Here is a 12,232-nt window from a genome sequence, read left to right as displayed (position 1 = left end):
TGTCGCAGAGTTTTGTTGGTAAGAGTTTGTGTACAAGAGTTTTCCTTGAGTTTCTCCATTATTTTCTTCATCAAGGATTCTCTCTTCATATGCTTTCAATCTTCCAATTATATCTTCATAGTTAGTCTTCTTTAAATCTAAGACTTGTTCGAGAGAAGCTATGATATGAATATACTTGGATCTTGGTAAACTATTGAGAAACTTCTTTACCAGTTTTTTTTCATCAATGGATTGTCCAAGTGACGCAGCTTTTGAGGCTATCTCTGATAGCTTTCCTGCAAAGCTATCAATAGTATCAGTGTCTTTCATCTTCACTCTTTCAAATTCAGACATTAAGGTTTGCAGACGGGCTTCTTTAACTCGATCAGCTCCGAGATTACGTGCCTTTATTGCATCCCAAATTTTCTTTGAAGTTTCCTGTTCACCAACTTGTAGAACAAGACATTCTGGTATTGCTTGAAAGAGTAATCCAATGGCAACATTGTTTTTGTATGGGTCCAATGTACCAGGATCAATTGTTTCCCAAACTTTGTAGATTTTCATCAGTACCTTCATTCTCATGGCCCATAATGTGTAGTTTGTGGCGTTGAGGATTGGAACTTGTATTGATGGTGGTGTGAACTGTTTTGCACCCATAATGGTGGTTTCGTTTTCCATGGCTCAGAAACACGCTCTGATACCAATTAATGGCAACTGCAAGATGAAACTTAGCTTATATAAAAACAACTCTCTTTATTGATGTTTAGAAAATCTCTCAAAACTAAACACAAGCTCTAATCTTGCTCATATGATCAACCACAACTTTGGTGATCATATATATATATATAACTATGAATTCCTTTTCCTATTCCTATTACCTTATTACATGTCTTTCCTTTTCTTAGAACTAGATGACTTCTAATTCCCTTAGGATTACATCAATTTCCTAATCTTGTCCTAACCAGCTTGTTAGTGACTTTTATGTTGAAGTTAATCCAACATAAAGGATGGTGTCGCACTTGCATAGGGACATGGGAGTTCTGATATCCATGTCCGGTGTAATTCGTTTGAAGTTCCAGGGTTTTTTAATCCTGCATACTTCTGCTCTGGTAATGGATGCAAACCCAAGGATAAACATGACAATATTTGTGTGATGTGTAGGAATTAGTTTGAGTTTACGGGTTGCAATAACAGTTTGATGGTGCCTCTTATCATGGAACTTATATTATAAAAACTACAATTGACAAGTGCATGGGGTATATCTGCATAATATCTGGCAAATGGGAAAAACATAATAGGATACTTAAAGTTGGGAAGAAGGAAGAAAGGATTGCCACTGATGATTATAGGTCGTCAGATAAGATTGAACCAGATGATTTTCCTAAAGCGCTAAAATATCTTATTTGGAAAGATGCTTTTGATAAGTCAGACTCCATGTTTGGATCATGGTGATGAAGATGTCAAGAGGATGATAAGAAGAACAAGAAACGCAAATCAGGCCGAGTATTGGTCTTTTGTCGAAGCTATTCATATTCGAGGCAGGAATAACATCATCTTTGAATATGACAACTTGAAAATATGCAACATAAGACTCCTTGGTAGGGTGTCTATTCTTAAGAAAATGTAAAAGTCGTCTTGTGTTTATGCTAATATAAATAATAATAGGGTTCGTGATAAATATGCTTAGGCTTATGTGTTAGCAAAAGTTGTTCGAATATCTTTCCTAGATGAGGAAGCAAAAGAGAAAGCAAACTAGAAAAATAGCTCACCTAGGGAGACAGATGCCATATACTGTCAAATATTGATCATAAAATCATGCATAGTGCCGAATTCATATACGTCTGAAACAAATTATACACGTACAAACACCATTCCACATTGTTTTTGGCCGCCGAATTTACGTCTTGAGGAAACGAATAATACTGCAATTATACATGTCTCAAATATTTCTTATGCATGGAATTGTTAAAAAAATCCAATAAAGAATTACTAATGAAGTAACAAACTAACACTAATACCGCTCAGATCCACTTCAAACCGGAATAGATCTAAGCGGTTGAACTGGCTGCAGAGATGAAATCCAAATCAATTAGGTCCATATCATCGGAACCATTATGGAAGACCTTCAAGTTTCAAGTAGTGTGAATTTGGCTTGCATTCTGTCATTTTCCTAACATTTTCCCCAAAGGCCATTGAAAGCCTTCCGCATCAATTTCGCTTTAACGACGATGCTATTCTGCACCCGGGCGCTATCGCCCATCAAATGACTAAAAATCACGTTAAATCTCCACTCTTCGTCTTTTATGCTTGGACAGACGCCACATCATTTTGGGCGTAGACCAGGGCGGAGACTAGGAGGAGAAAATCATTTAGCTTTAAAGAATTTGAAAACTAAACTCTTTAATTTCTCGGATGCAAGACTATTTCCGTTTCTGATGATAATGTTAATATTTTGCTGACAATAATGGATCAACATGCGGTGATGTTATCAAATTACATGATGTAATCCGACTACACCATCTTATCTCTTTCGTGATGGAAACATTGGAAGAAGACCTTGACTCTCAAAGTCCACTAAATTGCTAATGTCTATTTATTTTAGAGGCAACTATTTTAGTTGCTAAAGTCCACAACTATTTTAACTGTGTTAATCAGTTAAGTAATTATTATTTTATTACTTTTGATCTCCGTGGCCGGTGGATTATGATATTGCCACTAGTTTTTATACCGCGGTATTTCGCGCCAGCTGTGAAGTTTACTTCCACGTAGATGGCACGACCCGGTATGAATTTGTGAGTGCCCAAGGTGCTGACGCGTGTTATACATCTATTATTATATTTTTCCCAAGTGCTTGTAACGCGTTTAGACGCAAGAAGAAAAAATGCTTCTACTCTTTTAATTTTAAAGCAGAAGACACACGAAAAGTTATTGTTTTTTATTTCAGGAAATCATTTTGAAATTATAAACGTAAATTACGTTTCTGCTTTTCGAATTTTGGAGATCGAAAAATTATTTCTGAAATATAATCTTGGATTTATTAATGTATTTCTATAGTAGACAAGGTTAGGCTATTATAGTAGTTTATTCTATGACAATTAACGCAATGCAAATGATGAGTCATGGTAAGCCATTTGGTTCAAGCAGTAATTAACAGGCCGCAAATATATGAGGTTACTAATTGAATTTCGGTTTCACTGTGGTTTTTGTATCACAAAATTTATTTTTGACCACATAATAAATTTTCGTCCACAGTTGACATGTACACTGAGAACCATCAAATGATCTGATGGCTTTCATGCCCCTTCCACTGTGGAAGTCGGGATTTAAATCCTTGTAATAGCTAAAAATTTTAAATGAACGGATGAAGTGGTAGTCCAAAGACCACCGTACCAACCTATAAAAAAAATAAACATGTGTACTGAAAAAAAAAACTCTAATGACGACATTTAAGTGAGAGCGTCGTGGACTCATGGTGCTAATCTAGGATTGCAATGAACGTTTCTGATACCGGGTGATTAACAGATTTTTGGTCAAGTGAAAAATTAAGGAAAATATGCTATTTGAAGAAGAAAATGTATCATTTTTTCTGAAACGGATGAATGGAGTATTTTAAATCATGGGTTAGATTTTTGGGAACGGATTTCTGATACCTGGTGATTAACATATTTTTGGTCAAGTTAAAAACTAAGAAAAATATGCAATTTGAAGTAGAAAATGTATCATTTTTTCTGAAATAGATTGATGGAGTATTTCAAATCATGGGTTATATTTTTGGGATCCGGTGAAATGTTTGGTCTAGGTATAGAGACACATGAGTCGAGGTACACTTTTGAGTAGTTTTTTAAGACTTATCTTTCCAAAGTCAATGATTGGGATTAGACAAATTTATGCTAGTGGGTGACTTTAAATTTCTTATGTAAATAAGATAATCTCTCTTTCATATTCATACCATCAGCTGCCTTTCTCTGCAACTTCTGCGACGATTTTTAGAAGGTAAGATTGAATGTTTTTCTTGGATTTTAAAATAAGCAACAAACTGAATCTCACTTCTTTTCTTGAAAAAAATTTCAGCTGACTTTTCAATGGCAAAAAGGGAAGAAAATAACAAATTGGAGAAGGTAGAGAAGAGAGGTAATATTGCCTTCTTTTCAACGTACCGATAACCGGTGCCGCTTGACATTTTCTCTTGTCCGGTTCCACCAACATCGAGTGAAAATGAAATTCGCATGACTGACGGGAAATCCTACAATTACAATGGTACTGAGATCCCACCTGAAGCCCTTATGAAAATTTTCACCTACACAAGTTTGACTGGCTATGGCAACCAAGATGATATTGATTCAGGCCATATCACAGGCATGGTTTTCGTTTCCGAACGAGAAAACCTTGAATTGCTTCACATAGCTCTCCGTCACAATGATGTCAACCCACCCAGGGCAATAGTCCACAGCTTAGGCGACGTTTTAAATAGATTCCATGCCGAACATCCATTTGAAGATGGTGTTCGCCTGGAAGACAGTGGTTGCTTTGCCGGTGATTATCTCATCTATGTCAGCACCAAGGAACAAGCGATTGAACGTCGCCATCCTTGGACTGCTGTTTATAGAACCAATATTATGACCGGAAAAACTGACCGCCTCACACCAAGAGGTACCTACTCTCCTTTGATTATTATGACATAAATCATGCCTTGTTGATTTGGTGTTGAATTTCCTCTTATTGATTATGTTTCAAATCAGAGCATGCTGATTTAAGCCCCTCGGTATCCCCGTCTGGAAAGAAGATAGCGGTGGCGTCCTTCGAAGATTCGGGAGGTTGGGATAGTGCAACGGAAGACCAAAAGACTGACATTTATGTCATGAATGTAGAGGAGCCTTACGATCGCAGGTTGGTTGTGAAAAATGGGGGTTGGCCGACTTGGGGAAGTGATGATATCATATTCTTCCACCGCAAGGATGACAAAAAACCTTATGAGAATGCAACAGAAAGAATTTACTGGGGTGTGTATCGATCCGACATTAGCAGTACTGGCCTTGTGCCTGTGCGTGTGACCCCAGATAACATTGATGCATTCACACCGGCAGCCATTGACGCCACCACAGTAGCTGTCGCTACTATTCGGCAGAAATCAGAGTTTGGTGATACCCGTGTTGAAGCTCGGCACATTGAGATTTTTTATTCAGCAGGAGGGCAAGAACCCTCACAAATCACTCAAAAAGTCAGACCAAAGGGTGACTATTTCAACCCCTTTGTGATAGGTGATGGGATTCATGGGAAGCGTGTTGGCTACCATTGTTGCACCAGTGAGCCTCTCAAGGTAATAAAAGCCAGTTTGGGTTCATTTAAATGCGTCTTGTCTAACCTAAGCTATGCCCACTTATTCAAATGTTTATTACTTGTGACAGGAGCAAGAAGAGATCAAAAGACAGTTTCAAATCATCACTTCTCCTGATCCAGATGTAGGACGTTTAGGGTGGGAGGAGGATTTCCAACATTTTCCAAAAGCGGAAACAGACTTGCATTTGTTGACAATCATTTCAAGACTGTATATGTACTTGACAACGAAAAGCTATATGAAGCTACAGAGGTACCAGAAAGAGTATGAAATATAATTTTGGAATTCGAATTATAAATTTTTGTTTGCTGATATAAGTTTCTGTTTTCAGCTAACTCCAAACAGTATCTTCTCGCCAGTTTGGAACCAAAATGATAGACTGGACACACTTTATGTAAGCATAGGACCTTCTTTCAGCCCTGATGCAACCGTAGACATCTATGCTGTGCGAAATGTATCTGGTGGTAGAAGGCAACTTCAACGGGTTCAATAATGCCTACCCATCCAGCAGTCCAGACGGTAATCTTAAATATATTTTTACAAAATCATCCTTATAGTTATTCTCTATTTCACAGCGCAGTTGCTTAAGTTAAATATACGGTATAAAATGGTAGATTGTATTAACTTCGTTGCACCAATATGTTTATTGATGGGTAGAAAATTGCAACAGGAACAAGATTAGTTTATCAATCTACAAGAGACGGATACAAGAATCTGTACATAATGAACGAAGCTAAAGGAGCAGTTAAAGGAGTTAAACCTGAAAGGCTTACAAATGGGGATTGGACTGACACACAATGCCAATGGTATCCTAAAGGAAATTGGATAGTATTTTCGTCAAATCGTGACAAGACTGAAAATTCACCAGAAAAAGACCATGGTATTGACTCAGGATACTTCGCTGTTTATTTAGTGAATCCGGATGATCCGAATGTGGTTGTAAGAGTGATAGCTAGTGGAAATGATTTTTGTGGGCATGTTAGCTATCCATTCTTCAGTCCAGACGGACGTAGAATTGTTGTTACTTCAGATCTTGCTGGAGTGTCTGTTGATCCCATATCATTGCCTATTTGTGTCCACTCAGCCAGGCGTTATGGAGACATCTTCACAGTCGACATTGACCCGGCTGACATAGAAAAGAACAACGATCTGAAGATTTACAAACGCCTTACGCATAGCAAATATGGGAATTCCATCGGTTCCTGGATCGGTTCCTCACCTGGTGCCACAAGAGCCGCACAAAAGCTTCTTCGGAAGAAAGATTTCACAAAAGCAGTCCCTTGTCCGTATCTTGGTGGAGATGAGGGTTCACAAAGGACTGGCCACCCCGTCTTTTCAAACGAATGTGACTGATCAGTGATTACCATTGTGTTCTGCTTCTTTGGTTCCATCTGCTATATTATTTCTTTTCATCCCTTCATGTTGTGATCGTAATTTTATATTCCAAAGTGTAAACTCCACAGTTGATGTACATTCCTTTTCTCCTCGCAGTAATATTATCATTCAATTCCATATAGAGAGTGTCATAGACTTGCTTTCTCAATGACCTCCCATACCTAAGTTCTCTTTGATTGATGCAGTTGTGGTGACGATCTCTTCAAAGGTATTGGCCATTTCTGAACCTCATGCGCATCTCCTTCAGAAATCTACTAGGTGCTGCAATTCAAATGATTCCTGATAATGTTGGACTTCAAAAATTTTCGCTTCATCTGGGAGTATTCACTTTTAGTCTTTGGAGCAGTGTTGGTTTTGGGCCTTTTTGGCACTTAATGGAAATCTTAAAGCATAACCTTATAGCTAGAGCTCTCGAGGTGAATGCAAGCAGTAGTACTTATCACCAGGGGTTGGCAATGCGCAGGGAACGTTTTTCTTTATTGAAGGAAGAAAATGTTACACGATTAAATGAGTAAGCCCATCCACATATAGGAATGGGTGATACAAAAAGCGTTCATATTCTCCTAAGAGAAGAATCATTAAAATTTTGAAGACTTATAATTATAGAGACAATGGGGCAATAAATTCTAATTCCGGGACCTCCTGTTTTTCCTTCCTGATGATACAGCTTTTTGCACATTTTCCATGTTGCTTTTGTTTACCAAATTCTTTGGAGCTTGAGTGCTATTTTCTTGTTTGACTCCTGGTTCTTATAAGATGAGTTAATAAAATATCTGAGCTAGTTTTATGTTCTGGCTGCAGATAACATATAAGCCATTCATTGCTACACTTTCTAACTGCATATAAGTAAGTTTCCCTTCCACTCAGCCCATACCTGAGGCAGACTCTGTTGGCGCAATGCGGAAATGTGATGGGTTTATGGAAATGATTTTGAAAGAGAGGTTGGTTAATTGGAAAGTGAGGCTTTGATTAATATGAAAATGAAAATGTTACAAGAGGTTTGTGTAGCAACTTTGGCTTCCACTAGTTGTTTACAAAGAGGCACTTTGGCTCTTACTCTAACTCTAGCTCTCACTCTACTACTTGGTTACTCACTTGAGTTTTGGATTGTTGTTGGATGATCCCAAATGAATCCATCCTATGCCTATTTATAGGCTTCATGACCAACTCCTTACTTTTCTAGATAGTTCTATCTAGACTCTTCTTCAAATTAGATATTATAAGAAAATTCTAGAGAAAAGAATTCTCTAGATAATACTTGATGTAAAGAAGGCCTAGAAGATTCTAGTATTTGGGCTTTACTTAGAGTAGATGATTATTTGGGCCTTACTATTGGGTTTTCACAAATTATGTTTTTAACACCCCCTCTTAATTTGTGATGTTAAGTTTTTCTCTAAAATGATTGAATTTGTCCACTGTGACTGCTTTTGTGAAGATGTCGGCATTTTGCTCTTGTGTTGGACAAAATTGGAGCTCAATTTCTTTGTTTTCGACCAGCTCTCTGATAAAGTGATGTCGTAGCTCTATGTGCTTCGTCCGTCCGTGAAAGACTGGATTTTTTGTCATTGCAATTGTAGACATATTGTCACAGTAGATAGTCGTCGGCTGCTTTTGCCTTTGTTGTAGGTCGGTCATTATTCTTCTCAACCATACTGCTTCACATGCTGCACTTGTTGATGCTATGTACTCTGCTTCGGCTGATGATAGTGCCACCGTACTTTGCTTTTTAGAACTCCAAGAGATAACTTTTGTTCCCATACAGAAAACATAGCCTGATGTGCTCTTTCGATCTTCAATAGAACCTGCCCAATCGCTATCTGTGAAGCCAATTAAATCATTGTCTTTTTCTCTTGTATACTTGATGCCAAAATTCTTTGTTCCCTTGATATATCGAAGAATTCTCTTCGCAGCGACATAGTGTAATTTGCTTGGCTCGCTCATATACCGAGAAACAATGCTGGTTGCATTGACTATGTCTGGCCTTGTATTTGTTAAGTAGATCAGTGAGCCGACTAGACTTCTAAATAAGGTTGGATCAACTTTTGTCGCTCCATCATTTTTTACCAATTTCTCATTGGTACCCATTGGAGTTGCAATTGGTTTGCAATCCATCATGTTGAACCTTTTCAGTAAGTCTTCCGCATATTTTTCTTGAGAAATGAATATTTCTTCTGGAGATTGTTTTACTTGAATCCCAAGAAAATATCGCATAAGTCCTAAGTCTGTCATCTCATATTCTTTCATCATCTCCTTCTTAAATTTTTCTGTCATCTCTTGTTTTGTACTGGCATAAATTAAATCATCAACATAGAGACAGACAATTAGGAAGTCCGTACCTTGTTTTCTGATGTAGAGTGATGGCTCACTTGGACTTTTCTCAAATCGATTATCTCGGAAATACTTGTCGATTTTGCTGTTCCATGCACGCGGTGCTTGCTTAAGACCGTATAGTGCTTTGCGGAGACGATATACCATTTTTTCTTTTCCTTTTCGGATATATCCTTGAGGTTGTTCAACGTACACCTCTTCTTCTAGTTCTCCGTTTAGGAACGCCGACTTTACGTCTAATTGGTAGACTTTCATTTTGAGTTGAGCTGCCAAAGCTAACACCATCCGAATTGTTTCCATGCGAGCGACTGGGGCGAATGTCTCGTTGTAGTCAATTCCTGGTTGCTGGGAATATCCTTTTGCAACTAGCCTTGCTTTGTGCTTTTGAATTGACCCATCTTCATTATATTTTGTCTTGTAGACCCATTTCAGACCAATTATTTCTTTATCAACTGGCTGATTGACGAGCTCCCATGTCTTATTTTTCTCAATTACTCGCATTTCTTCGTCCATGGCGTTTCTCCATTTTTCTTCTTTTGCCGCTTCCTCATATTTTTGAGGTTCTAGTGCTATAAAAGCACAATTAGATACATTATAAATATCTCTTAGGGAACGCACCTTTCTAGGTGGGGCACTTGAGTCAGATGAGCTTGGACTTTGTTGTGTTGGACTAGGAGATCTCGGGCTTGCTGGTGGAGTGTTTTCTTCTTGGTGTGACAGATATGGCTCTTCTTCGATGAGTAGTGGAGACTCGTGGTTATCTGGTTCATCATTCCAATCCCAAGCTTTGAATTCATCAAAGATAACATCTCTTGATATTACCAGTTCCTTTGTATCTGGATTTAGAAGTCTATAGGCTTTAGACTCCTCGCTATATCCGATGAATATAAGCTTTTCTCCTTTTTCATCGAACTTTTCTCTATGTTGGGATGGAATATGTGAGTATGCTACACAACCAAAAATTCTGAAAGAAGTTACCTCAGGCTTTTTCTTATGCCATCCCTCGTATGGAGTTTTATTGTGAACCGCTTTTGTTGGCGAGCGATTAAGGATGTACACTGCTGTGTTGACTGCTTCCGCCCAGTAGGTGTTGGGTAGCTTCCTTGCTTTTAGCATACTGCGAGCCATTTCCACGATCGTACGATTTTTCCTTTCCGCGACGCCGTTTTGTTGTGGAGTGTATCGGACGGTGAGCTCCTTTTTAATTCCATTTTCTTTGCAGTAGTTGATAAACTCTTTTGAAGTAAATTCTCCACCACGGTCTGTACGGAAAACTTTCAATTGATGGCCACTTTGCTTCTCTGCCAGCGCCTTGAATTCTAGGAATTTAGTGAATGCCTCGGACTTTTGCTCAAGAATGTACACCCACATCATCCTGGTATAATCGTCCACGAATAAGAGAAAAATCTTCTGTTGTTGAGTGAGTTGTTTCTTGTCGGACCGCATATATCAGCGTGCACCAATTCGAGGGGCCTTCTTGCTCTCCACGATGTCTTCGTAAATGGAAGTCTATGAAACTTCCCTAGAATACAACCTTCACATACTTTATCTCCACCGTCGATATTGGGAAGACCAATTACCATGCCTTTTGATTTTAGAACCTTTAAGGATCTGTAGTTGAGATGCCCGTATCTCAAATGCCATAGCTTTCCTTCGTCAATATGGTTGGTACTCATTGCACAATTTTCAATTGATGGCATAGATAGGGGAAAGACAAAATTTCCTGACATTTTTACTTTTGCCACCAATTGATTATTAATTTTATCGTAAATTGTGCATTCTCCGTCTTCGAAATGTAGTGAGTACCCTTTTCTTATAAGTTGTCCAACACTTAATAAATTTTGAGCTAGGCCAGGAACATAAAGAACATCAGATATGTATCGAGTTTTACCTGACCTTGTACGTACGGATATGACTCCTCTTCCTTCAACATTCTGGAACTTTCCATCTCCAAGTTTGACTGGCGGAATCTCTTGTTCCTCCAATTTTACGAAATATTCTTTGTTTCCTGTCATATGGCTGCTGCATCCGCTGTCGACGTACCATATACCTTGCGATTCTTGTTGCGAGGTGAGGCAGGAATAGAATACTTGATTCTGAGAATTGTTTTTCTCGGAATAGTTTGCTTCATTAAGCCAACAATCTTTCTCCATGTGATTTAATTTATCACACTTGGTGCACTTATACTTGCAATCGTTGCATGTCCAAACTTTTTGCAAACATTGCATCGGAGATTTGAGGAGTTATTTTTTCCGTACCTTTGATTGTTGTTTCTATAACCTCCTTTTCCTTTTCCACGTCCGCGGTAGAAATTTCTGGGTCCTTGATTTGACGTCGACCCTTTCTCGTACTGCGAGTTGGATGACGATCCCCCTCTGGAGCTTTCTTTTTTGGCTTCTGTATTTTTCTTCTCACTGAAATTTATTTTTGATTGAAATTCCTGCTCCAATGGTTGCTCCGCGAACCTATTTATTCTTTTCTCGTGCGCCTCGAGTGAACCGATTAATTCATGTACCGAGAGAGTCGATAAATTTTTTGATTCTTCAATGGCAGCGACGATATGATCAAATTTGAATGGTAAGCTTCTTAATATCTTTTCTACCACTCTTTTATTTTCAATGGTATCTCCATAACTACTGATTTGATTTACTATGCCAGTAACTCTTGAGAAGAAGTTCTGGATAGTTTCATTTTCTTTCATAAGTAAATTATCAAAATCTCGCCATAAATTTTGTAGTTTAATGGAGATTACCTTTTCTGATCCTTGGAATGCTACTTTGAGAATATTCCAGGCCTCCTGTGAAGTTTTTGCCACCGAAATTCGAGGAAAAATAGCTTTGCTTACGCCCTGTTGTAGAAACAGTAATGCTTTAGCATCTTTCTTCTTATTTTCCTTATACTCCTTTTTCTCTGCGTCCGTCCATGACGACAGAGTTTCTGCCGACTCTGGTACTTTATAACCTTCTTCTATAAAATCCCATAGGTCTTGTGAAATGAATAGTGTCTTCATTTGTAGACTCCAATAATCGTAACTCTCACCATCAAAAATTGGAATTAGACTTTGGGCATAGTTGAAACCTTGAATATTTTGGTTAATTGCCATGGGTAGAGTTTTAGGATTACTGGGTTAGGTTTGCTCTGATACCAAATTTGTTGGCGCAATGCGGAAATGTGATGGGTTTATGGAAATGATTT

General features: G+C 38.3%; 1 protein-coding gene across 1 annotated transcript; it reads left to right on the top strand.

Annotated features, from left to right (window-relative positions):
• Nucleotides 1-4,205: 4,205 nt before the first annotated feature.
• LOC113326210 lies at nt 4,206-5,591 on the top strand. Its single transcript, XM_026573979.1, has 3 exons — nt 4,206-4,629; nt 4,719-5,296; nt 5,385-5,591. Exons 1-3 carry the CDS (start codon nt 4,206-4,208, stop codon nt 5,589-5,591), a joined length of 1,209 nt encoding a protein of 402 aa, XP_026429764.1.
• The last annotated feature ends 6,641 nt before the right edge of the window (nt 5,592-12,232 follow it).

This window comes from Papaver somniferum, unplaced genomic scaffold, assembly GCF_003573695.1.
Source record: "Papaver somniferum cultivar HN1 unplaced genomic scaffold, ASM357369v1 unplaced-scaffold_10, whole genome shotgun sequence".
NCBI classification, from domain to species: Eukaryota; Viridiplantae; Streptophyta; class Magnoliopsida; order Ranunculales; family Papaveraceae; genus Papaver; species Papaver somniferum.
This window is presented reverse-complemented; position numbering and strand designations above follow the sequence as displayed.

What these genes read in the sequence shown, in the direction of transcription:
- LOC113326210 (XM_026573979.1), top strand. Translation starts at nt 4,206, where the DNA reads ATGACTGACGGGAAATCCTACAATTACAATGGTACTGAGATCCCACCT. An exon ending in TGACCGCCTCACACCAAGAG is followed by an intron (nt 4,630 to 4,718) that starts GTACCTACTCTC and finishes GTTTCAAATCAG; the next exon opens with AGCATGCTGATTTAAGCCCC. An exon ending in GCACCAGTGAGCCTCTCAAG is followed by an intron (nt 5,297 to 5,384) that starts GTAATAAAAGCC and finishes TACTTGTGACAG; the next exon opens with GAGCAAGAAGAGATCAAAAG.